We start from the raw sequence: 25,356 nt of genomic DNA, 5'->3' as shown, positions 1-25,356 counted from the left end.
AAAGAATCTTTTCTTTGGGGGGGCTATTTATTTATTTAAAGGCAGAGTTACAGAGAGAGAGAGAGAGAGAGAGAGCGAGCTTCCATCCTCTGGTTCACTCCCCAAATAGCCACAACAGCCAGAATTGGTTGGGTCCAAAGCCAGCAGCCAGGAGCTTCTTCCAGGTCTCCTACATGGTTTAGGGGCCCAAGCACTTGGGCCATCCTCTGCTGCTTTCCCAGGCCATTAGCAGGGGGTTAGTTTGGAAGTGGAGCAGACAGGACTTGAACCGGCGCCCATATGGGATGTTGGCACTGCAGGCAGAAGTTTACCCTACTACGCCACAATGCCAGCCCTAAGAATCTTAAAATCTCTCAATGGAGTTGGGTGTTTGACCTAGTGGTTAAGACACTGGTTGAGATGTTCGTGTTGCATATCAGAGTGCCTGGGTTCATCTTCCATCCATTGGTTCACTCCCCAAATGGCTACAATGGCTGGGGCTGGGCCAGGCCCAAGCTGGGAACCATGAACTACATCCAGGTTTTGCACATGAGAGCAAGCACTTGGGCCATTTCCCACTGCTTTTCCAGGCACATTAGCAGGGGGCTGGGCCGGAAGTGGAGCAGCCAGGACTTGAACTGGCATTCCACACACGTGGTGGCATACCCCTCTGTGCTATGACGCTGGTCCCTAGAAGATGGTGTTATAGACTGGAGACAAGAGCAGGCGGTGAACGTGATGCCTTGTCCTCAGATGTTTGCACAGCTCCCTCAGTGACAAGAGGCTCTGTGTACTTACGCGACCTCTGACAACAGGGCTGGCATCACTATGAGATGGCCTTGGGCTCCGTCCAAGCTGCTGAGGGAGGCAGTGGGTCACCTGCAGAGGTCGTGAGCTCCTCGTCACAGGAGATAATCAAGGCTGAGCTGGTGGTTCTTCCTGGAGGTGGCCCGTGGTCAGGGAGAGCGTCTCAGGCTCCTCCCTTTGGAGAGCTCTGACCACGTCTCCACTGCAGCTCCATGAATGGCAAACTCCTCAGTGACCCAGTAGCCATGGCATTGCTTTCTTTAAAAAATAATGCTTATTTTATTAATTTGAAAGGCAGAGTTACAGAGAGCGAGAGAGAGAGAGAGAGAGAGAGAGAGAATGAGAGAGAAGTCTTCTATCCACTGGTTCACTCCCCAAATGGCTGCAACATCCAGTATTGGACCATGCTGAAGCCAGGAGCTTCTTCCAGGTCTCCCACGTGGGTGCAGGGGCCCAAGGACTTGGGCCATCCTCTACTGCTTTCCCAGGCCATAGCAGAGAGCTGGATCAGAAGAGGAGCAGCCAAGACTTGAACCAGCGCCCATATGGGATGCCGCCATTGTAGGTGGAGGCTTAGCCCACTACGCCACAGCACCGGTTCCTAGAAGGGATTTAAAAGGCCCCAAAACCAAAATGGAAGCCCCTCCAGAATTTTCTAGAGACTCACGACCCTTGGTTTCATAAAGTATCTTTAGATCCCCCACGTGTTCCTGGCGTGGTGGGAGGAGGCTGGGACCCCTCGCTCCCGTCTCGTGAGCTCCGGGCACAGCTCACCCCAGAGCCGGCCTCCAGCCTCTCCTTCCTGGCCTCCTCTTGTTCTTGCAGCCCGAAACTTTGACCTGCAGCAATCCCAGGACATGCTCCAGAAGGTGAGGCCCGGCTCCCTGGCGTCCTGCCTCCTGCCCACCGGCCCTGGGGAGGAGCCACGAAGGGTGGGGGCTCTCGCTGGGTCCTGTGGAGCCCTTTCTGCCCCAGACTCGCTCTCTCTCCTATCCGTCCTCCTCTCCCCACCCTGGGCCCTGTGATGGAACCTGGCGGGGCCGCTGGAGCGATCTTGGTGGCTGTGGGCAGAGGGACCTGGCCTGGTGACCCAGGTGCCCCCAGAGGCCACCGAGTCTTCAGCCTGCACCGTGTCTCACAGCACGTGGAGTTCCGGAAGCAACAGGACCTGGACAACATCCTCACATGGCAGCCCTTGGAGGTGAGGGCCCTGTGGCATCCCCGAGGCCCCCGATGCTCACGTCCTCCCCGCCACACACCCCTGGGACGGGGCAGGGACACGGCCTGGGGCGCTGCTTTGAGCCACCCCCCGACCCCCCACGAGCACAGGTGGTCCAGCTGTATGACTCGGGTGGCCTGTGCGGCTATGACTACGAAGGCTGCCCCGTGTGGTTTGACATCATGGGCACCCTGGACTTCAAGGGCCTCCTCCTGTCGGCCTCCAAGCAGGAGCTGGTGCGCAAGCGCATCAAAGCCTGTGAGCTCCTGCGGCGGGAGTGTGAGCGGCAGAGCCAGAAGGTTTGTGCCCGGGGCGGGGCGGGGGTGGGAGCCTGGCCCGGGGTTGGGGGTGGGAGCAGGGGTGGGGTGGGGCTGTGTGGCTGATCTGAGTGTCTAAAACGGGGCCCCAGGACCAGCGAGGGCCGCCCTCTGCCTCCTGCCCCACCCCACCCTAGCCCGCCCTAGCCCTCAGCACCCACCATGGGCATCTAGCAGGTGCATTGCAGGGTCTGCGGGTGTGAGTCGAGGGTCACCAATGCCCTTTGTCCCTCTCTCTGGGACACTGACATTGGCAATAGGGAAGGTTCCAGCTCTGGTCCCCCAGGAACCCTGGAATGGGCAAGGCAGTCAGTTTTGCTTAGGGAAGAGCTGTCCCCTTGTCGTCAATTACGTAACCACAAACCTGGCAGGTGAGCGGTTACTTTGGGCATCCCTGAGAGCAAAGAACCTTGAAGCTGGGTGCATTTCTTGCAAGACCCTAGACGCTACTATGGAGTTGCCTAAGAATATGGGGCCAGGGGCTGCTAGGCCAGGAAGAGCTCCACATACCAGGCTAACCCGATTTCCGTTACTATCACAAGATACCTGAGTATTTTATTAACACCTGGGCACATTGTAAAGAAAAGAGGTTTACTTAGCTCAGAGTTCTGGGAGGCTCGAGGCCACAGCGCTGGCCTCATGGTGGATGATGTCCCCGTGGGAGCTCACGCGAGACAGAGCAGGAACCAGAGCCAGGCCAGGCCCGCTGGTTCATAACGACTCACTCTCACATAACTGGACCTCCTGAGAAATGTTTAATTCCTTCCTAAGACAGGGCCCCCAGGGACCTCCCCCATTCCTGGCCCCACCTCTTTTTTTTTTAAGATTTATTTATTTTTAAAATCTATTTATTTACATTAGAGGCAGAGTTACAGACAGGGAAGGAGACACAGAGAGAGGTCTTCATCCTGTTTCACTCCCTAAATGGCTGCAACAGCAGGAACTGGGCAGATCCAAAGTCAGGAGCCAGGAGCTTCTTCCAGGTCCCTCATGTGGATGCAGGGGTCCGAGGACTTGTGGCATCTTCTACTGCTTTCCCAGGCTACAGCAGAGAACTGGATCAGAAGTAGAACAGCCAGGACTTGAACCGGCGCCCATATGGGATGCCGACCCTTCAGGCGGCAGCATTACCTATTAGGCCACAGTGCCCACCCCAAGCAATATAATTTTAAAAGATGCCTCACGCGTAAAGTAGTTCATCCACTCAAGGCAATGATGTGGAGTGAACACGTGTGCGCCCCACGAATGCACACACAGTGTGTGCAAGGCTCAGATGAGTCTCCTCGGCCCTCACATGGGGTCCATCTGATTGGAAGACACTTTGGGCTGTGAGAGAATGTGGGGTGGCAGGGGGAATGGGGAGGGGGTCTCTGCGGTCAGGGTCTCCTGGCTGGAGCCGCCGCCTGACCGCCAGCCCTGCTCTGTCCCGTGCAGCTGGGCAGAAAGATCGAGACGGCGCTGATGGTGTTTGACATGGAGGGGTTCGGCCTGAAGCACCTGTGGAAGCCAGGTGTGGAGGTGTACCAGCAGGTGAGGCGGGCAGCTGACCCGTGGCTGCGACATCGGCAGCTCCCGGGCCATCCCGGACCAACGGGGGGTGTGGGGAGGGGGGTGCCCCACCGCCCACACCAGCTTCTCTGGTCTGTGGCTGAGCTGGAATGCCCACCCCATCCATCCCATGGGCCAGCAGCGACACTGGCCTGGGGACGCCCATACCAGGAGGAAGAGGAGGAGGGGCCAGGGTAACAGAGGAGCAAACACGCTCACGGGACAGCAGCACGGGCCACGCGGGGTGGGCACAGAAACGGGCGGGAGGGCACGGAGCACGGCCAGCAGCACCCTTATTTGACTCCACAGTTCTTCGCCATCCTGGATGCTAACTACCCCGAGACGCTGAAGAACTTAATTGTGATCCGAGGTGAGCCCCCGGCTGGGAGACCTCCTGGGGAAGGCAGGACTGGGGGACAGACAGCCTCAGCCATCCAGTTCAGGGCTTCTCAGCAGGGATCCAAGTTGGCTGAGGCTGGAGCCAGCTCATGCCCAGCCCCTTACACCTGGGCTCAGGGCGAGAGAACCATTTGTTAAAGGCCCTGTGTTGCACACACATGCTTCCGTCTGTTTTCCAGCCAACGGCTGGACACAGAGAGGGTGAGTCCCGGGCTGAAAGCCACACAGCCGGGAACGGCAGAATCCAGATCTGCCACACACACGCCCTTGGCAGTGGCTTCCACACACCCACATCCCCTCTGGGCCAGCTCCCCAAGGGGTCTCCTGTGTTTCAGCCCCCAGGCTGTTCCCCGTGGCCTTCAACCTGGTCAAGTCGTTCATGAGTGAGGACACACGCAGGAAGATGGTGATCCTGGGAGGTGAGTGACGTGGCCTCCCGGCGCTGCCCGGCGAGCAGAGGTCAGCGAGGCCCTGTTTCTCCCTGGCTTATGCCCTGTGCTCTGGTCCCGTCAGCTCCAGCACACAAGGGCAAGGCCCCTGGCTCCTAGACCACAGCCTGAGAACCACAGAAAGCTCTTTGGGTCTCCTGGGAGTCGCAGTCCAGGTCCCCTCCCTGGGATCAGCCACCCCTGCCCTCTGAGCCACCTCGGAGACCCCCCCCCCCACTGTCCCCTACACAGACAACTGGATCAGGGATGGGCAGGGTCTGGAGGAGCAGCGAGAGGGGGCAGAGGGACCGGCCAGCGCAGGAAGGGACCAGACACAGAGCCGCTCAGCTTCCGTTCCCCAGACAACGGGGCGCTGGAACCGTGGCCAGCTCAGCACCAGATCCAGGACAGCTCCCGGCTCAGCCAGCCCCGCCCTCTGTCGGCCCCCACCTCCCGAGCCCCTTCGGAGACCCCTCTGTCACCCCCCCCCATGCAGACAACTGGAAGCAGGAGCTGCACAAGTTCATCAGCCCCGACCAGCTGCCCGCGGTGTTTGGGGGGACCATGACCGACCCCGACGGCAACCCCAAGTGCCTGACCAAGGTACAGGGACCCAAACGCGGGGCAGGGGCTGGCGGGCAAACAGCGTGGTCCATGGCTCACCCGCCCCCACCCACAGATCAACTACGGGGGCGAGGTGCCCAAGAGCTACTACAGGCGCCAGCAGGTGAGGCTGCAGTACGAGCACACGGTGTCCGTGGGCCGCGGCTCCTCCCAGCAGGTGGAGAATGAGATCCTCTTCCCAGGCTGTGTGCTGAGGTGGGCGCACCTGCCCGGGGTGGGGGTGGGGGTGGGGGTGGGGTGCTGCCCCCCAGGCAGGGGGGCGTCAATGGGGCTCCGTCACCTGCAGGTGGCAGTTTGCATCGGACGGCGGGGACATCGGCTTCGGGGTCTTCCTCAAGACCAAGATGGGGGAGCGGCAGCGGGCAGGGGAGATGACGGCGGTGCTGCCCAGCCAGCGCTACAATGCCCACCTGGTGCCCGAGGACGGGAGCCTCACCTGTGCGGAGGCCGGCGTGTGTGAGTGTTGTCGGGGGAGCCCCACCTGGACTTGGGGTGGGAGGAGGGTTCCTCAACGTGCAGCCAGGACCCGCCAGGTGGTGGCCACTGCCTCCAGGACGCACAATTGGAGCTGAATCAGTGGCTCCAAAACCCTGACCACCCACCAGGCAGGGAGGGGCCCAGGGCGGGGGTGGGGGAGGGGCTCCTGTCCGAATGTCTGTCCTGTACCCCAGACGTCCTGAGGTTTGACAACACCTTCAGCCTGGTTCACTCGAAACACGTCAGCTACACCGTGGAGGTGCTGCTCCCAGACCAAACGCTCCTGGAGAAGACGGAGGAACATTCTAGGTGAACCCTGCGGCCTCCACATCTCTCCAGGGGCCACATCTCTCCCTGGGGACTGAGACAGCAAATCCTGGGCCACTGGGACGGAAGCCAGACAAGCTGCAACCTGGGCTTCCCTCCAACAGCACGTCACAGCCTGTCTGGCACAGCTGGCCTGCTCCTGCCACACAGAAGCAACACACTCTGTCCCCATGTCACCTCCAGCCACCTCCAGCTCAGTGAAAAACCCCAGGCCTTTTCCTATGCACCAAGACCAAGAAGCGAGTTACTATTCCAGGATATGGCGTCGTGGCGAGCGTGAGGCACAGCAGTTAAGGGACTCCTTGAGACACCTGCGTCCCATGGCGGTCCCTGCCAGGGTGACCCAGGGAGCTGGCTCATGATGGCTCAAGTGCTTGGCCCCCGGCCACCTGTATGGGAGACCCTGCTGGAGTTCCAGGCTCCCCGCTTGGGCCTGGCCCAGCCCCAGCTGTTGTGGGCCTCTGGGAGTGGACGAGCAGATGGACAATCCTCTGTCCGTCTGGCTCTCCCTCTCTGCCTTTCAAATGAATAAATGAACATTTAAAAACTAAAGTGCAGTGTGTTGATGGAACACCTGACACGTGATAAGGCCGGCAGGTCAGGAAATGATTGGTGTTGAAGAGAGAGTTTGATACTCACAGTTCCCAAGAGGAAGGGCTGTACCGGACCCTGGGGTGGAGGGAGTGGGAGAACTCAGGGCCAGGGTCGTGGGCGGGGCCAGGCAAGGCAGGTGGCAGGCTTGGGTTGTGACAGTCACAGGAGATCGGAGCACACGGGCTGCCCTACCTGTTGGGTCCCTGGCCCTGTGAGATTTAATAAAGCAGGTGGTTGGACTGTGGCTTTATAATCAGTTGGTTTGCACTGACAATGCTGCCTGCGAGTGACCATCTCCAAGAACTGGCTAACCTGGAAGACGTGGTCCCTCCATGGTCACCAAGAGCCCAGAGGTCAATGCATCAGGACACGGAGAATAGCGGCCCAGATTAATCCAGCTACCCAGCAAGCGGCCAAGGCTCACAGAGAAGCCATCGAGAAAGAGTTTTGGTCTCCGTCTTGGGTGCACCTGCTTTTCCCCTGCTGGTGTCACAGGATCTGAGGGTGAACTGGCAGACTCCCTGGGTCTCCGTGCAAGCTGCTGATTTTAAAATGTATTTATCTATTTGAAAGGCAGAGTGACAGAGACAGGAGCAGAAAGGGAGAGAAGAGAGATCTTCCATGCACTGATTCACTCCCCAAATGGCCTCAACGGCCAGAGCTGAGCCAATCCGAGCCAGGAGCCTGGAGCTTCTTCTGGGTCTCCACGTGGGTAGCAGGGGCCCAAGGACTTAGCATTAACAGCTGGATCAGAAGTGCAGCATCTGGGATTCGAACCGGCCCCCATATAGGATGCAGGCATTGCAGTCAGCCGCATACCCACCGTGCTACAACACTGCCCCCTGGTGGTATCGTATAGGACCACCACCGCTTGTGCTATCATCAGTGGTATAGGAAGTGCTCTAAAGAAACAGGTGTAATGAATTTGTAATTCACCAGTGAGGCTGAACTCCTTAGAGCATGCTCGGAGCAGCAGCTGGCCCGAGTGGTCATGGAGTGGCTTTGCAGCCAGGGCTCCGTGTAGCACAGGGTCCTGCTCACTTTGGCGCCTTGGACGTCCTGCCTCAGGCCCACCAGGGACCCTTGGGAGCGGTGTCCCCGCGACCTGCTTCACATGGGGCCCAGGGTCATCTTCCTGGCTCGGTGGAATCCCACTGACCTCTCCCTCTAAAACCTCCCACGGCTCCCGACTACGGAGAGAGCATCACCCAATACCCCCAGCATTGCCGGAATTCCCTGGGGACCTGACCGCCCCCGTCTGAGCCCCTGCCCCGGCATCTCTCCTCCCTCTCCCCTCTGTGAGGTTCCTCGTGCCATCGCTTCCACATAGAACATCTTCCTTCCATTCCCGCCTTAGAGCGCAGCTCAGGAGCCACATCCTGGGGCGGGCGCAGCGCTGCAGCAGGTTAGGCTGAGGCTTGTATGCTGGCGTCCCGTGTCAGACCGCCAGTCAAGTCCCTGCTGCCGTGCGTCTGAGCCAGCTCCCTGCTCGTGTGCCTGGGACAGCGGCACGTGCTGGGCCCCTGCCACCCACGTGGGAGACCCAGGAGAAGCTCCTGGCTCCTGGCACAGCCCCAGGTGGCTGTGGTCATTTAGGGAGTGAACCGGCAGATAGGAGATCTCCCTCCATCTTTCCCCTCTCTCTGTCATTCTGCCTTTCAAATAAACAAATCTTAAAAAAAAAAAAAAAAAAAAAAAGTCCAGTGCTCCGGCTTAGACTGTTACTAGAACATTCTGTCTGGGACAACAGGTAGTGCAAGCCTTGGGTGCAGTTAGTTGGACAAGGGTTCAAACCTTGGCTTGGGCCTCTTCCCGGGTCCTGAAGTTCAGTGTTCACGTGAGCAGCCTGGGGACACGCCCACAACATGGAGCACCGCAAATACGACGCACGCCTTCCTGGGCCCCGCAATGAAGGCAGCCATGTCTGCCCAGAGCAAGGAGCGGGGCTCTGTGTGAACGTCTCACTGCGGGCCAGAGCGATGAGGGGTTGCTGACTAGGTAGCGTGGGGCGGGGTGTGTGTGTGTGCGCGCGCGCGCGTGTGTGTGTGTGTGAAGGAAGGGCGTTAGGTGCAGCAGGTACGGCATGTGCAAAGGCCCTGGGGTAGCAGGAGCAGCCAGAGGAGTCCGACAGCCCCAATATTTCCCACCTGCTGCTGCTCTGGAGCTTGGGAAGAGCCAGGGGCCTCCTGGGTTTTGCAGCAGAAGAAAGACAGAAACCCCAGTGTGGCCTCAGGCTCCACACCTGTCCTCAGGGTGGAGTTTGTGGCGGACCGTGAGGCCTCCTGTTGCTAAGCCCTCTGCCTCTCTCAGGCTCTGAGGCCATCTTTCTTCCTGGGGGTAGAGCGGGTGTGGCCCCACCTTTCACCTGCTGTTGATGGGAGCAGCCAAAGGCACGCCTCCCCCCAGTCACCTGTAGCCCAGTCTCCACCCCCCAGGCAGGCCCAGGGCTGAGGCCACCTCGCCCTGGGCACCTGTGTCAGGCAGGCACCTCCACCCTCACCCGGCGTCACCCAGCCAGGCCCTGTGTCTTGGAGGGACGTCCTGTGACATCGGTCCTGCTGTGAAGTGTGCAGGGAGGGGCCGGGGCTACCACACCGTGGGCGCGGAGCCAGCAGAGCCTCCTCCCGCAGGCCTGGCCACAGTCCCAGGTCAGGGGTTGGAAGTAGGGCAGCCGGCAGGGCACCTGTGGGCAATGAGGGCAGGAATTTGGGGAGCACCTGGGAGGTGGTCGGGATTGGCCACGAGTGAGTGGGCCATGCCCTGTGGGGTGCGGGTGGCATACCTCACCAACAGCATCATGGCTGGCCTGCTTCTCAGCTCTCGGGCCAGGAGGGGCCAAGAGAGAGCAGGAGCTTGGAAAGGGGCCCACCATGGGCGAGCAGGCTCCCGTGGTCCCCAAACCACTGGCGTCCACGGGTCCAGGACAACGTCGTCCACAGCCAACAGCATTGGGATGCCCCCAGCTTCGAGTCCCCGCCATCCTGCCTCCCGTTCCACTCCCTGCTAAGGCGCACCTGGGAGGCAGCCGGGGATGCCACCCGCGTGGGACACCAGATTGAATTTCAGGCTCCTGGCTTCCGCTGGCCCAGCCCTGGCTGTTGCAGCCACTTGGAGGGTGAACCGGCGGGTAGGAAATGTGTCTCTCCTCCTTCCCTGTAACACTGGAAAACAAAACCAAACCACCTTGGCAAACTGCCCTCGGGACTCCACCTTCCCGTTGTCCCTGAACCTCTCACAGGCAAAGCTTCCCCCTGAGCGGCTCCTGGTGAGTCTGTTATTGGCGACACCACGGGCAAATGAACCCTCTGTGTGGGCTTCTCCCCGTGTGTGCGCCCTCACGGCCCCTTTGTCAGGACGTGTCTGGTAGGCGTTCCCACCTGTTGCTGTCTCATTGCTGGGATGTGCCTTTCTTAGCTGACCATGGAGCCTGGCCTTACCTCTTTCTTTCTTTCTTTCTTTCTTTCTTTCTTTCGTTCTTTCTTTCTTTCTTTCTTTCTTTCTTTCTTTCTTTCTTTCTTTCTTTCTTTCACAGGCAGAGTGGACAGTGAGAGAGAGAGAGAGACAGAGAGAAAGGTCTACCATTTCCGTTGGTTCACCCCACAATGCCCGCCGCGGTTGGCGCGCTGCGGCCAGCGCACCACGCTGATCCGAAGCCAGGAGCCAGGCACCTTCCTCTGGTCTCCCATGTGGGTGCAGGGCCCAAGCTCCTGGGCCATCCTCCACTGCACTCCTGGGCCACAGCAGAGAGCTGGCCTGGAAGAGGGGCAACCGGGATAGAGTCCGGCGCCCCAACCGGGACTAGAACTCAGGGTACTGGCGCCGAAGGCGGAGGATTAGCCTATTGAGCCAGGGAGCCGGCCTGGCCTTATCTTTTAAAAAAAAAAAATTTAGTTATTTATTTGAGAAGTAGAGTTACAGAGAGAGAGAGAGAGAGAGAAGGTAGGCAGAGAATGAAAGGTCTTCCATCCACTGGTTTACTCCCCAAATGGCTGCAACAGCTGGAACTGACCAAATTCGAAGCCAGAATTTTCTTCTGGGTCTCCCATGTGGGTGCAGGGGCGCAAGCACTTGGGCCATCTTCTAATGCTTTCCCTGCTTAGCCTGCTATGCAAAAGCACCTGCACCACTTGGTATTTTTTTTTTTTTTTTGACAGGCAGAGTGGACAGTGAGAGAGACACAGAGAGAAAGGTCTTCCTTTGCCGTTGGTTCACCCTCCAGTGGCTGCCGCAGCCTGTGTGTTGCAGCCAGCATACCGCGCCAATCCAAAGCCAGGAGCCAGGTGCTTCTCCTGGTCTCCCATGGGGTGCAGGGCCCGAGCACTTGGGCCACCTTCTGTCTGTCGCCCAGGTTCATCAAGCTGGAGATGGAGCAGGCAGGACTCGAGCTGGTGCCCATATGGGGATGCCAGAGTGGCAGGTGGCAGGTTTAACCCACTGTGCCACAGCGCCAGCCCTTGGGTACAATTAACGTTTTATGTTTATACAGACCACCAATGTTGTTTCCACAGGGTGCCCACTCATGTACAACTGTCCGCGGGGAAATCTCTCTCCCGTGCTAAGGCCCTGAAATGTGGTTTGGGTTTGCACTGGCAGCCCCTCCCCCTCCGTGCCCCCTGGTGGTGACTCTTCATCCAGGCTGCCCAGCAAGGGGCCTGGCCCCTGCATCTGGGGGGGGGGCCAGGGGGCTACTGTGGGCACGCCCCCTTGCCCTGCACTCCCACCTGCTGCTCTGGGAACTTCTGGAAAGCCGATGCGTTGTCTCACCTTGCCCGCTGCTGGGTGGTGTCCCTGGGCTGTCGCCTCTCGGTCGCCTCCCACTCCTTGACCTTCAGCAGGGATGGGACCCAGCCTGGAGCCGGCCACCTGGGCCCTCCCTGACCGCCACCCCTAGGCAGTAGTAGCCTCAATAACAACAGTTAGGAAAAGGCCGCCTTCCCCGGGCACGCGAGGGAGGCGTCAGCAAAACCAATCCTGACCCTGCGGAAAAGGCTGCCAGCATTCCAAGTTCACCGGGTCCAGCCTGAGGTCAAGGCCAGGGGAGGCAGCCTGGGCGCCCCCTGGGTGGAGAGGGTTGGGCCAGCTTTATTATTTTGTGTGGCAGGACACACCCGAGGTGTCCTCTACACACCACTCCCATGTCCCGGGTCACCTGGGAACAGGAAGGAGCCTTTGGAGTGACCAGGTCTGGAGGCAGACGGAGGCCGCTGGCTGGCCTGGACTCCGGGAGTGGGCTGTGGCCAGGTCACCTGCCCGCCCCAAGTAGGGTGTGCTGAGCGACTGGGTCACCCCTCCGCCCCCTCCCACCTCACCTACCCCCCTCCCCCACACAGGGGGCTGAGACCGGGCGGGTGGGGCGGGCCAACCTCTGGCTCCACCAGGCCAAAAGCAGGCGCAGCCAAGCCTGGGCAGCCAGACGCATCCCGCACCCAGCCGCACCCCGCGCCTCTCCGCTGGCCCAAGCACCATGAGCGGCCGAGTCGGGGACCTGAGCCCCGCGCAGCAGGAGGCGCTGACCAAGGTGAGGGACAGGGCCGGCGGCAGGGAGGTCTGGGCAGGGACCCGAGCAGCCAGAGCCTTGCCAACCCGGCTGGGACCCACTGTGGTCAGGATGCCACCCCCTACCCCCTACTCCAGCCCGGCCCGTCTCTGCCCTGCCCTCTGGCCAGGTGCCCAGGTGCTGAGCTCACAGGGGCCGGGAGCCATCTCCTGGGTGGCTGTGCCACCGACTGCAGCCACGTTGGCCACCGCCGGGACCTGGCCCTTGTTCCCAGCGCCGGGGACTGGGGATGGCGCTCCCATCAGCCGCTGGGTGGCCCTGAACAGGCACATCCCAGACCTTGTGCCCAGATGGCGACTTTGGTTAGCTTGGTTTCTCTGTGTGACTCTGTGGGTCCTTAGGGCCCAAGCCTGCTCCCTACAGCTCTTTTTTTTCTTTCTTTCTTTCTTTCTTTCTTTTTTTTTTTTTTTTTTTTTTTTTTTGAGACACAAAACTTCCAGGCTGCAGCTGGGATTGGCATGGCCCCCGGCATTGGGGACCCCATCCTGCCTTGGGAGTCGCAGCCACACAGGGTGGTCCCCAATGGCTGGGACTGGAAACTGACTTCAAGTGTGGGGGAAGGGGAGGTCACAGCCGCTGCCCACTCTGGCAACCTCAGGCCTGACTGATGCTTAAGGAATGAGGACCCTGATTGAATTCCCAGGGGAGGGGGGGTTGTCTCCCAGGTCAGGAGGAGGGTCTTGGAGGAGCACAGTGGTCCCAGGATGGGGGAGGGCCCCTAGGGGATAGCAGGGGCCCCCAGGCAAGGAGGTGTCTCAGTGACAGAGAGGTGTCCTTGGGGAAGGGGAGGGGTCCCCTGGTGAGCCTCCCCTCCCCACTTCCCAAGGCTCATGCCTTCAGGGAAGCCTTCGGTGGACTGGACACCTGGCCTTTGGGGGTGAGTTGACAGTGACATCTTTTTTGGGGGGAGAGAAGAATTAGAAGTGGGGGGCAAGTACCCATGGTCCCAGGGATCAGGACAGTGGTCTCCTTCTAGATTCTCATGGAGTCTGGTTCTGAACACCTCCCACCACACTGCTGCCTGTGGCTTTCCCCGAGCCGCACCCGAGGGTGAATCTCCAGGTGGCTCGGAGCACCTGCTCGGTGGCATTTCTCTCCCGTGCACATCCCTGGCTGCCCACCCCAGAGTGAAAGAAAGAGTGGTTCCCCCCAGGACCTTGCCCCAGCCTCAGTTTCCCGATCTGTAAAGCAGACGCGTGACCTCGGCCCCTCCTGTCTCAGGCTCAAACGATGGAAGCCAGGAGCCTGGAGGGGCTGAGTTCCGGGGTCTCGGGGGACAGTGTCCCCTCTGGCCCCCTCGGGAGCCCAGCCCAGTGCCTGTCCAGATCGTTCTAGAAGCTGCTGTTACTCATTAACACTGGAGATGTTGCAACTGATGGTTCATTTTCAGTTGTGCAAACAACATGGGAAGGCAGGCTTATTTGAAGCCTCCTCCGGGGATTCAGACCACGGAGATGCCGTCCCAGGCCGCCCCCACCTGTTTCTGGTCCCACGTTGGAATCTTCCAGACTCAGCCCTTGACGTCGGTGGCTCCGGAAGTGGGGTCTCCTCTCTCTCAGACTCGGGATCCCAGTGGCGTCCCCAGACTCCACCGAGAGGAGAAGGCGCCCCCGTGCCCGGCCCGCCCTCTGTGCTTGTCCCCAGCAGAGGGTCTGATGCGACTCCCGCCCCCCTCCTGGACCCTCTCTGCCCCTGCTTTTCCCCACGAGGGCCCCCCTGTCCAGGGCTCCAGGCCGTCCTCGTGTGTTGAACAGTGCCCACGTTTATCGGGCACCTGCTCACAGCCAGGCCTGCTTGATGGGCACGAGTGTATCATTTCCCCATTTCCCAGATTAGGAAACTGAGGCTGGGAGAGGTTTAGGTAACCTGCGTCTGAACCTGACCCTCCCGCTGCAGCAGGACGGGGACGGGGACGGGGACAGTATTCCTGAAGCAGCGTGGCTGGCCTGCACGAGACTCACCGAGTCTCGCAGAATGAGAGTCTTGGGGTACAGAGTATCCCAGAGGTGGGGGAGGCCCCACCTTTTCCTCTCAGGATGGGCTGGAGGGCCCCCCGCTCCCAGATGGAATAGCAATGGGGCAGCAGCTGCTAACCGCGCACCCCTGACCCCGCAGGGTCCCTAGGGAGGGCTGTCTGGCAGCTGATGGGGGAGGGGCCTCTGACCACCGTGTCCCCCCGTAGTTCAGGGAGAATCTGCAGGACCTGCTGCCCGCCCTGCCCAACTCTGATGACGACTTTCTCCTGCGCTGGCTTCGAGGTGAGGCTGGTGGGGGGAGGCAGGGAGAGAGGGAGGCGGGGAAGACGGGTACCAGGGGAGGGGATGGACAATGTTGGGAACAGTGCCCCAGAGGAGTAAAGAACAAGGCTTGGGACAGCATGGGCGCTCCCCTGTGTGCTGGCAGAAACCTCCCGCCGAGCCTCAGTTTGTGCATCTGCACAATGGGATGAGGCATAGCATGGATATGAGCTCAGTGTTCACACCAGGGAGGTCATGGGCGTGGCCTGGCCAGGCCTGGAGTCAGACAGGAAGGGACTTCCAGGAGCTGGAGCAAAAGGGCTGGGACATTTGCTGCTTGGGAGGCCTGCAACCCATGTGGGAGGGCCCCATTCAAGTCCCTGCAGGGAGACAGACAGACAGACAGACAGGCAGACAGACAGGGGGAGGTCTTTCACCCACTGGCTTGCTCCCCAAGTCCCATAACAGCTGGGCTGGGCCCAGGTTCCCTGCACGGGTGGCAGGGACCCAACCACTTGTACCCCCAGCTGCTGCCTCCCAGGGGCTGCACCAGCACCAAACCAGATTCGGAAGTGGAGCTGAGACCGGAGCCAGGCACTCCAAGGTGGGGGCGGGGGTCTCAGCAGGATTTCTCTGCTGTGCCACGCAGACCCCCCCCTCCCGCCCGGGGTGGACTTCAAGGAAGCTCCTCCCTCAGGCCTGACACCAAGGAGCTTCCCTGCCTCCTGCTGAAGGCCTCCCCTCCCCCACGTGGCTCTGTCTGCATCCCAGGTGCAAGAGGGCGGGGACCGTGCCTGCCCTGGTACCCACAGCCCAGCACGTAGTAGGTGCTACTGAAATCTACCCTGGCATCTCATCAGCACTGTAGTCTATAGGATGAAGAGCCACACCCTGGTTCTCCACAGAGAAATATCCTGCTGGGTGGACATTTGGCTCAGTGGTGCAAGGTCCCCTGGGACTCCTGCGCCCCTTTTTCGAGCCCTGGCTCCTGCAGGTAGGACTCCAGCTTCCTGCCAGCGCGCACCCTGGGAGGCAGCAGGTGACGGCTCGGGGACTTGGGTTCCTGCCCCCTTGTGGGAGACCTGGATCAGACCCCCAGCTCCTGACTTCCCTACGGCCCAGCCCTAGCAATTGTGGATGTTTGGGGGTTGAACCAGTGGAAGGAAGCTCTCTCTGTGTCTCTCTGCCTTTCGAACAGAATTAAGATTAATGTTTAAAAATGTTTTTAGAAGTAAAAATACCCTATAGGTAACCCAGAGATCATTTTTAGAAACCCATAAGAGAATCTTATGAACACTTAATGCATTTGAAAATTAAATGAAATCAGTATATTCCTTGAAAAAAATAAAAGGCCAAATCCAGCAAGAAGAAACCTATACAGACCCTTAAATATTTTTTAAAAGATGTATGTATTTGAAAGGCAGAGCTACAGAGAGGCAGAGGCATACAGAGGTCTTCCATCCGCTGGTTCACTCCCCAGATGACCCCAGGGCCGGAGCTGAGCCGATCCGAAGCCAGGAGCCAGGAGCTTCTTCTGGGTCTCCTGTGTCCGTGCGGGGACCCAAGCACTTGGGCCATCTCCTAGTCCTTCCCAGGCCACAGCACAGAGCAGGATCAGAAGTGGAGCAGCCACTTGAACCAGCAGCAGGGATTCAGACAGGCACCCATTGGGATGCAGGTACCGCAGGCAGAGCCTTAACCTGATTTGCCATAGCGCCGGCCCCAAGAAATGTTAAAGACATTGAAATGGTACGGAAAAGAAAAAAGAAAAAGCTCCCGAGAAAACTCGCTCTAGAGGTGTGACCTTCAGATTCCTCCCAGGTTCCAAGACCAGCTAATTGCCGTTTTATGAAATGATCCACGTTTTTTAGAATGCATGTGAAACTTACAGATGTTCTGAAACTTATACACACACACATATTTTGATACTTATGAGGCTTAGCCAAGTTTGATTCCAAAGCAAGATCAGGATAATAATAAAAAAGAAAAGAAAATTCTAGGCCACTTTAATTACTCATCTAAAGGGGTCTGACGATATTATTGCACAATAGAATCCAACCAGGGCTTAAAATATACAGCATAACCAAAAAAGATTATAGGTTTTTTTTTTTTTAATATTTATCTATTTACTTGAAAGGCAGTTATAGAGATCTAGAGAGAGAGAGAGAGATTTTCCATTAACTTGTTCACTCCCCAAATGGCTGCAACAGCCAGGGCTGGGCCAGGCTGAAACCAGGAGCCAGGAGCTTCCTCCGAGGAGGACAGTTTATCCTGGGTTTGCAAGAATAGTTCACCATCACAGGGCTGGCACTGTGGTACAGCAGATTAAACTGCTACCCGTGACACCAGAATCCCACATGAGCACTGGTTCGAGTCCCGGCTGCTCCACTTCCATTCCAGCACCCTGCGAATGTGCCTGGGAAAGCAGCAGAGAACAGTCCAAGTGCTTGGGCCCCTGACACCCACATGGGAGACCCTGGTTGAAGCTCCTGGCTCCTGGCTTTGGATTGGCCCAACCTTATCTGCTGTGGCCATCTGGGGAGTGAACCAGTGGAGGAAATATCTCTCTCTCTCTCTCTCTCTCTCTTTCTCTCTCTGTAACTCTGCCTTTCAAATAAAATATGTAAATCCTCAAAATAAATAAATAAATTTTCCCAAAAAGGGAGGGTGAAAGCTTCTAGAATAAACTTAAAAAGAGAGAGAACATTCAGCAATATTGCCAGACACAAAAATCAATCGTATTTCTCTATGCAATAATACCTAACTGTGAAATGAAATGAAAAATCAGATACCATCCAAAAATAGAAAAGCCCATAAAATACCTAAAAATTTAATTTAAACACATAAGAATTGTACAGAAAAAAAAGAATCTTTTCTTTGGGGGGGCTATTTATTTATTTAAAGGCAGAGTTACAGAGAGAGAGAGAGAGAGAGAGAGAGAGAGCTTCCATCCTCTGGTTCACTCCCCAAATAGCCACAACAGCCAGAATTGGGCAGTTCCAAAACCAGCAGCCAGGAGCTTCTTCCAGGTCTCCTACATGGTTTAGGGGCCCAAGCACTTGGGCCATCCTCTGCTGCTTTCCCAGGCCATTAGCAGGGGGTTAGTTTGGAAGTGGAGCAGACAGGACTTGAACCGGCGCCCATATGGGATGTTGGCACTGCGGGCAGAAGTTTACCCTACTACGCCACAATGCCAGCCCTAAGAATCTTAAAATCTCTCAATGGAGTTGGGTGTTTGACCTAGTGGTTACGACACTGGTTGAGATGTTCGTGTTGCATATCAGAGTGCCTGGGTTCATCTTCCATTCATTGGTTCACTCCCCAAATGGCTACAATGGCTGGGGCTGGGCCAGGCCCAAGCTGGGAGCCATGACCTCCATCGAGGTCTTGCACATGAGAGCAAGCACTTGGGCCATTTCCCACTGCTTTTCCAGGCACATTAGCAGGGGGCTGGGCCGGAAGTGGAGCAGCCAGGACTTGAACTGGCATTCCACACACGTGGTGGCATACCCCTCTGTGCTATGACGCTGGTCCCTAGAAGATGGTGTTATAGACTGGAGACAAGAGCAGGCGGTGAACGTGATGCCTTGTCCTCAGATGTTTGCACAGCTCCCTCAGTGACAAGAGGCTCTGTGTACTTACGCGACCTCTGACAACAGGGCTGGCATCACTATGAGATGGCCTTGGGCTCCGTCCAAGCTGCTGAGGGAGGCAGTGGGTCACCTGCAGAGGTCGTGAGCTCCTCGTCACAGGAGATAATCAAGGCTGAGCTGGTGGTTCTTCCTGGAGGTGGCCCGTGGTCAGGGAGAGCGTCTCAGGCTCCTCCCTTTGGAGAGCTCTGACCACGTCTCCACTGCAGCTCCACGAATGGCAAACTCCTCAGTGACCCAGTAGCCATGGCATTGCTTTCTTTAAAAAATAATGCTTATTTTATTAATTTGAAAGGCAGAGTTACAGAGAGCGAGAGAGAGAGAGAGAGAGGGGAGGATGAGAGAGAAGTCTTTTATCCGCTGGTTCACTCCCCAAATGGCTGCAACATCCAGTATTGGACCATGCTGAAGCCAGGAGCTTCTTCCAGGTCTCCCACGTGGGTGCAGGGGCCCAAGGACTTGGGCTTTCCCAGGCCATAGCAGAGAGCTGGATCAGAAGAGGAGCAGCCAAGACTTGAACCAGCGCCCATATGGGATGCCGCCATTGTAGGTGGAGGCTTAGCCCACTACGCCACAGCACCGGTTCCTAGAAGGGATTTAAAAGGCCCCAAAACCAAAATGGAAGCCCCTCCAGAATTTTCTAGAGACTCACGACCCTTGGTTTCATAAAGTATCTTTAGATCCCCCACGTGTTCCTGGCGTGGTGGGAGGAGGCTGGGACCCCTCGCTCCCGTCTCGTGAGCTCCGGGCACAGCTCACCCCAGAGCCGGCCTCCAGCCTCTCCTTCCTGGCCTCCTCTTGTTCTTGCAGCCCGAAACTTTGACCTGCAGCAATCCCAGGACATGCTCCAGAAGGTGAGGCCCGGCTCCCTGGCGTCCTGACTCCTGCCCACCGGCCCTGGGGAGGAGCCACGAAGGGTGGGGGCTCTCGCTGGGTCCTGTGGAGCCCTTTCTGCCCCAGACTCGCTCTCTCTGCTATCCGTCCTCCTCTCCCCACCCTGGGCCCTGTGATGGAACCTGGCGGGGCCGCTGGAGCGATCTTGGTGGCTGTGGGCAGAGGGACCTGGCCTGGTGACCCAGGTGCCCCCAGAGGCCACCGAGTCTTCAGCCTGCACCGTGTCTCACAGCACGTGGAGTTCCGGAAGCAACAGGACCTGGACAACATCCTCACATGGCAGCCCTTGGAGGTGAGGGCCCTGTGGCATCCCCGAGGCCCCCGATGCTCACGTCCTCCCCGCCACACACCCCTGGGACGGGGCAGGGACACGGCCTGGGGCGCTGCTTTGAGCCACCCCCCGACCCCCCACGAGCACAGGTGGTCCAGCTGTATGACTCGGGTGGCCTGTGCGGCTATGACTACGAAGGCTGCCCCGTGTGGTTTGACATCATGGGCACCCTGGACTTCAAGGGCCTCCTCCTGTCGGCCTCCAAGCAGGAGCTGGTGCGCAAGCGCATCAAAGCCTGTGAGCTCCTGCGGCGGGAGTGTGAGCAGCAGAGCCAGAAGGTTTGTGCCCGGGGCGGGGCGGGGGTGGGAGCCTGGCCCGGGGTTGGGGGTGGGAGCAGGGGTGGGGTGGGGCTGTGTGGCTGATCTGAGTGTCTAAAACGGGGCCCCAGGACCAGCGAGGGCCGCCCTCTGCCTCCTGCCCCACCCCACCCTAGCCCGCCCTAGCCCTCAGCACCCACCATGGGCATCTAGCAGGTGCATTGCAGGGTCTGCGGGTGTGAGTCGATGGTCACCAATGCCCTTTGTCCCTCTCTCTGGGACACTGACATTGGCAATAGGGAAGGTTCCAGCTCTGGTCCCCCAGGAACCCTGGAATGGGCAAGGCAGTCAGTTTTGCTTAGGGAAGAGCTGTCCCCTTGTCGTCAATTACGTAACCACAAACCTGGCAGGTGAGCGGTTACTTTGGGCATCCCTGAGAGCAAAGAACCTTGAAGCTGGGTGCATTTCTTGCAAGACCCTAGACGCTACTATGGAGTTGCCTAAGAATATGGGGCCAGGGGCTGCTAGGCCAGGAAGAGCTCCACATACCAGGCTAACCCGATTTCCGTTACTATCACAAGATACCTGAGTATTTTATTAACACCTGGGCACATTGTAAAGAAAAGAGGTTTACTTAGCTCAGAGTTCTGGGAGGCTCGAGGCCACAGCGCTGGCCTCATGGTGGATGATGTCCCCGTGGGAGCTCACGCGAGACAGAGCAGGAACCAGAGCCAGGCCAGGCCCGCTGGTTCATAACGACTCACTCTCACATAACTGGACCTCCTGAGAAATGTTTAATTCCTTCCTAAGACAGGGCCCCCAGGGACCTCCCCCATTCCTGGCCCCACCTCTTTTTTTTTTAAGATTTATTTATTTTTAAAATCTATTTATTTACATTAGAGGCAGAGTTACAGACAGGGAAGGAGACACAGAGAGAGGTCTTCATCCTGTTTCACTCCCTAAATGGCTGCAACAGCAGGAACTGGGCAGATCCAAAGTCAGGAGCCAGGAGCTTCTTCCAGGTCCCTCATGTGGATGCAGGGGTCCGAGGACTTGTGGCATCTTCTACTGCTTTCCCAGGCTACAGCAGAGAACTGGATCAGAAGTAGAACAGCCAGGACTTGAACCGGCGCCCATATGGGATGCCGACCCTTCAGGCGGCAGCATTACCTATTAGGCCACAGTGCCCACCCCAAGCAATATAATTTTAAAAGATGCCTCACGCGTAAAGTAGTTCATCCACTCAAGGCAATGATGTGGAGTGAACACGTGTGCGCCCCACGAATGCACACACAGTGTGTGCAAGGCTCAGATGAGTCTCCTCGGCCCTCACATGGGGTCCATCTGATTGGAAGACACTTTGGGCTGTGAGAGAATGTGGGGTGGCAGGGGGAATGGGGAGGGGGTCTCTGCGGTCAGGGTCTCCTGGCTGGAGCCGCCGCCTGACCGCCAGCCCTGCTCTGTCCCGTGCAGCTGGGCAGAAAGATCGAGACGGCGCTGATGGTGTTTGACATGGAGGGGTTCGGCCTGAAGCACCTGTGGAAGCCAGGTGTGGAGGTGTACCAGCAGGTGAGGCGGGCAGCTGACCCGTGGCTGCGACATCGGCAGCTCCCGGGCCATCCCGGACCAACGGGGGGTGTGGGGAGGGGGGTGCCCCACCGCCCACACCAGCTTCTCTGGTCTGTGGCTGAGCTGGAATGCCCACCCCATCCATCCCATGGGCCAGCAGCGACACTGGCCTGGGGACGCCCATACCAGGAGGAAGAGGAGGAGGGGCCAGGGTAACAGAGGAGCAAACACGCTCACGGGACAGCAGCACGGGCCACGCGGGGTGGGCACAGAAACGGGCGGGAGGGCACGGAGCACGGCCAGCAGCACCCTTATTTGACTCCACAGTTCTTCGCCATCCTGGATGCTAACTACCCCGAGACGCTGAAGAACTTAATTGTGATCCGAGGTGAGCCCCCGGCTGGGAGACCTCCTGGGGAAGGCAGGACTGGGGGACAGACAGCCTCAGCCATCCAGTTCAGGGCTTCTCAGCAGGGATCCAAGTTGGCTGAGGCTGGAGCCAGCTCATGCCCAGCCCCTTACACCTGGGCTCAGGGCGAGAGAACCATTTGTTAAAGGCCCTGTGTTGCACACACATGTTTTCCAGCCAACGGCAATAAGACACAGAGAGGGTGATCCCGGGCTGAAAGCCACACAGCCGGGAACGGCAGAATCCAGATCTGCCGCACGCACGCCCTTGGCCGTGGCTTCCACACCCACATCCCCTCTGGGCCAGCTCCCCAAGGGGTCTCCTGTGTTGCAGCCCCCAGGCTGTTCCCCGTGGCCTTCAACCTGGTCAAGTCGTTCATGAGTGAGGACACACGCAGGAAGATGGTGATCCTGGGAGGTGAGTGACGTGGCCTCCCGGCGCTGCCCGGCGAGCAGAGGCCAGCGAGGCCCTGTTTCTCCCTGGCTTATGCCCTGTGCTCTGGTCCCGTCAGCTCCAGCACACAAGGGCAAGGCCCTGGCTCCTAGACCACAGCCTGAGAACCACAGAAAGCTCTTTGGGTCTCCTGGGGGTCGCAGCCCAGGTCCCCTCCCTGGGATCAGCCACCCCTGCCCTCTGAGCCACCTCGGAGACCCCCCCCCCACTGTCCCCTACACAGACAACTGGATCAGGGATGGGCAGGGTCTGGAGGAGCAGCGAGAGGGGGCAGAGGAACCGGCCAGCGCAGGAAGGGACCAGACACAGAGCCGCTCAGCTTCCGTTCCCCAGACAACGGGGCGCTGGAACCGTGGCCAGCTCAGCACCAGATCCAGGACAGCTCCCGGCTCAGCCAGCCCCGCCCTCTGTCGGCCCCCACCTCCCGAGCCCCCTCGGAGACCCCTCTGTCACCCCCCCCATGCAGACAACTGGAAGCAGGAGCTGCACAAGTTCATCAGCCCCGACCAGCTGCCCGCGGTGTTTGGGGGGACCATGACCGACCCCGACGGCAACCCCAAGTGCCTGACCAAGGTACAGGGACCCAAACGCGGGGCAGGGGCTGGCGGGCAAACAGTGTGGTCCATGGCTCACCCGCCCCCACCCGCAGATCAACTTTGGGGGCGAGGTGCCCAAGAGCTACTACAGGCGCCAGCAGGTGAAGCTGCAGTACGAGCACACGGTGTCCGTGGGCCGCGGCTCCTCCCAGCAGGTGGAGAACGAGATCCTCTTCCCAGGCTGTGTGCTGAGGTGGGCGCACCTGCCAGGAGTGGGGGTGGGGGTGGGGTGCTGCCCCCCAGGCAGGGGGGCGTCAATGGGGCTCCGTCACCTGCAGGTGGCAGTTTGCATCAGACGGTGGGGACATCGGCTTCGGGGTCTTCCTCAAGACCAAGATGGGGGAGCGGCAGCGGGCAGGGGAGATGACGGCGGTGCTGCCCAGCCAGCGCTACAATGCCCACCTGGTGCCCGAGGACGGGAGCCTCACCTGTGCGGAGGCCGGCGTGTGTGAGTGTTGTCGGGGGAGCCCCACCTGGACTTGGGGTGGGAGGAGGGTTCCTCAACGTGCAGCCAGGACCCGCCAGGTGGTGGCCACTGCCTCCAGGACGCACAATTGGAGCTGAATCAGTGGCTCCAAAACCCTGACCACCCACCAGGCAGGGAGGGGCGCAGGGCGGGGGTGGGGGAGGGGCTCCTGTCCGAATGTCTGTCCTGTACCCCAGACGTCCTGAGGTTTGACAACACCTTCAGCCTGGTTCACTCGAAACACGTCAGCTACACCGTGGAGGTGCTGCTCCCAGACCAAACGCTCCTGGAGAAGACGGAGGAACATTCTAGGTGAACCCTGCGGCCTCCACAGCTCTCCAGGGGCCACATCTCTCCCTGGGGACTGAGACCAGAAAATCCTGGGCCACTGGGACTGAAGCCAGACAAGCTGCAACCTGGGCTTCCCTCCCTGCGGATGGGGATCCCCCAACAGCACGTCACAGCCTGTCTGGCACAGCTGGCCTGCTCCTGCCACACAGAAGCAACACACTCTGTCCCCATGTCACCTCCAGCCACCTCCAGCTCAGTGAAAAACCCCAGGCCTTTTCCTATGCACCAAGACCAAGAAGCGAGTTACTATTCCAGGATATGGCGTCGTGGCGAGCGTGCGGCACAGCAGTTAAGGGACTCCTTGAGACACCTGCGTCCCATGTCGGTCCCTGCCAGGGTGACCCAGGGAGCTGGCTCGTGATGGCTCAAGTGCTTGGCCCCGGCCACCTGTGTGGGAGACCCTGCTGGAGTTCCAGGCTCCCCGCTTGGGCCTGGCCCACCCCCAGCTGTTGTGGGCCTCTGGGAGTGGACGAGCAGATGGACAATCCTCTGTCCGTCTGGCTCTCCCTCTCTGCCTTTCAAATGAATAAATGAACATTTAAAAACTAAAGTGCAGTGTGTTGATGGAACACCTGACACGTGATAAGGCCGGCAGGTCAGGAAATGATTGGTGTTGAAGAGAGAGTTTGATACTCACAGTTCCCAAGAGGAAGGGCTGTACCGGACCCTGGGGTGGAGGGAGTGGGAGAACTCGGGGCCAGGGTCGTGGGCGGGGCCAGGCAAGGCAGGTGGCAGGCTTGGGTTGTGACAGTCACAGGAGATCGGAGCACACGGGCTGCCCTACCTGTTGGGTCCCTCGCCCTGTGAGATTTAATAAAGCAGGTGGTTGGACTGTGGCTTTATAATCAGTTGGTTTGCACTGACAATGCTGCCTGCGAGTGACCATCTCCAAGAACTGGCTAACCTGGAAGACGTGGTCCCTCCATGGTCACCAAGAGCCCAGAGGTCAATGCATCAGGACACGGAGAATAGCGGCCCAGATTAATCCAGCTACCCAGCAAGCGGCCAAGGCTCACAGAGAAGCCATCGAGAAAGAGTTTTGGTCTCCGTCTTGGGTGCACCTGCTTTTCCCCTGCTGGTGTCACAGGATCTGAGGGTGAACTGGCAGACTCCCTGGGTCTCCGTGCAAGCTGCTGATTTTAAAATGTATTTATCTATTTGAAAGGCAGAGTGACAGAGACAGGAGCAGAAAGGGAGAGAAGAGAGATCTTCCATGCACTGATTCACTCCCCAAATGGCCTCAACGGCCAGAGCTGAGCCAATCCGAGCCAGGAGCCTGGAGCTTCTTCTGGGTCTCCACGTGGGTAGCAGGGGCCCAAGGACTTAGCATTAACAGCTGGATCAGAAGTGCAGCATCTGGGATTCGAACCGGCCCCCATATAGGATGCAGGCATTGCAGTCAGCCGCATACCCACCGTGCTACAACACTGCCCCCTGGTGGTATCGTATAGGACCGCCACCGCTTGTGCTATCATCAGTGGTATAGGAAGTGCTCTAAAGAAACAGGTGTAATGAATTTGTAATTCACCAGTGAGGCTGAACTCCTTAGAGCATGCTCAGAGCAGCAGCTGGCCTGGGTGGTCCTGGGGTGGGTGTGCAGCCAGGGCTCCGTGTAGCACAGGGTCCTGCTCACTTTGGCGTCTTGGACGTCCTGCCTCAGGCCCACCACGGACCCTTGCTGGAGCCTTGGGAGCGGTGTCCCCGCGACCTGCTTCACACGGGGCCCAGGGTCATCTTCCTGGCTCGGTGGAATCCCTCTGACCTCTCCCTCTAAAACCTCCCACGGCTCCCGACTACGGAGAGAGCATCACCCAAAACCCCCAGCATTGCCGGAATTCCCTGGGGACCTGACCGCCCCCCGTCTGAG

General features: G+C 58.8%; 2 protein-coding genes across 3 annotated transcripts in view; both read left to right on the top strand.

Annotated features, from left to right (window-relative positions):
• Positions 1 to 6,414, top strand: part of LOC133751826 (SEC14-like protein 4) — a 28,443-nt gene extending 22,029 nt beyond the window's left edge. For both annotated transcript variants that reach the window (XM_062181972.1, XM_062181971.1), the window contains 10 exons: positions 1,612 to 1,655; positions 1,928 to 1,987; positions 2,116 to 2,304; positions 3,757 to 3,852; positions 4,180 to 4,240; positions 4,605 to 4,688; positions 5,194 to 5,300; positions 5,377 to 5,516; positions 5,608 to 5,777; positions 5,993 to 6,414. In XM_062181972.1, the coding sequence (XP_062037956.1) occupies positions 1,612 to 1,655; positions 1,928 to 1,987; positions 2,116 to 2,304; positions 3,757 to 3,852; positions 4,180 to 4,240; positions 4,605 to 4,688; positions 5,194 to 5,300; positions 5,377 to 5,516; positions 5,608 to 5,777; positions 5,993 to 6,111 (1,070 nt within the window). In that variant the 3' untranslated portion in view covers positions 6,112 to 6,414. The remainder of the gene's footprint in view (positions 1 to 1,611; positions 1,656 to 1,927; positions 1,988 to 2,115; positions 2,305 to 3,756; positions 3,853 to 4,179; positions 4,241 to 4,604; positions 4,689 to 5,193; positions 5,301 to 5,376; positions 5,517 to 5,607; positions 5,778 to 5,992) is intronic.
• A 5,735-nt stretch (positions 6,415 to 12,149) lies between these two features.
• Positions 12,150 to 23,966, top strand: LOC133751837 (SEC14-like protein 4). The gene is made up of 12 exons (XM_062181990.1): positions 12,150 to 12,237; positions 14,459 to 14,534; positions 18,974 to 19,017; positions 19,290 to 19,349; positions 19,478 to 19,666; positions 21,119 to 21,214; positions 21,542 to 21,602; positions 21,957 to 22,040; positions 22,543 to 22,649; positions 22,726 to 22,865; positions 22,951 to 23,120; positions 23,336 to 23,966. Exons 1-12 carry the CDS (start codon positions 12,184 to 12,186, stop codon positions 23,452 to 23,454), a joined length of 1,200 nt encoding a protein of 399 aa, XP_062037974.1. The 5' UTR covers positions 12,150 to 12,183; the 3' UTR covers positions 23,455 to 23,966.
• Positions 23,967 to 25,356: the final 1,390 nt, after the last annotated feature.

Source organism: Lepus europaeus, chromosome 23, assembly GCF_033115175.1.
Source record: "Lepus europaeus isolate LE1 chromosome 23, mLepTim1.pri, whole genome shotgun sequence".
Classification (NCBI taxonomy): domain Eukaryota; kingdom Metazoa; phylum Chordata; class Mammalia; order Lagomorpha; family Leporidae; genus Lepus; species Lepus europaeus.
The sequence above is the reverse complement of the archived record's forward strand: the minus strand, read 5'-3'. Positions and strand labels throughout refer to the sequence as shown.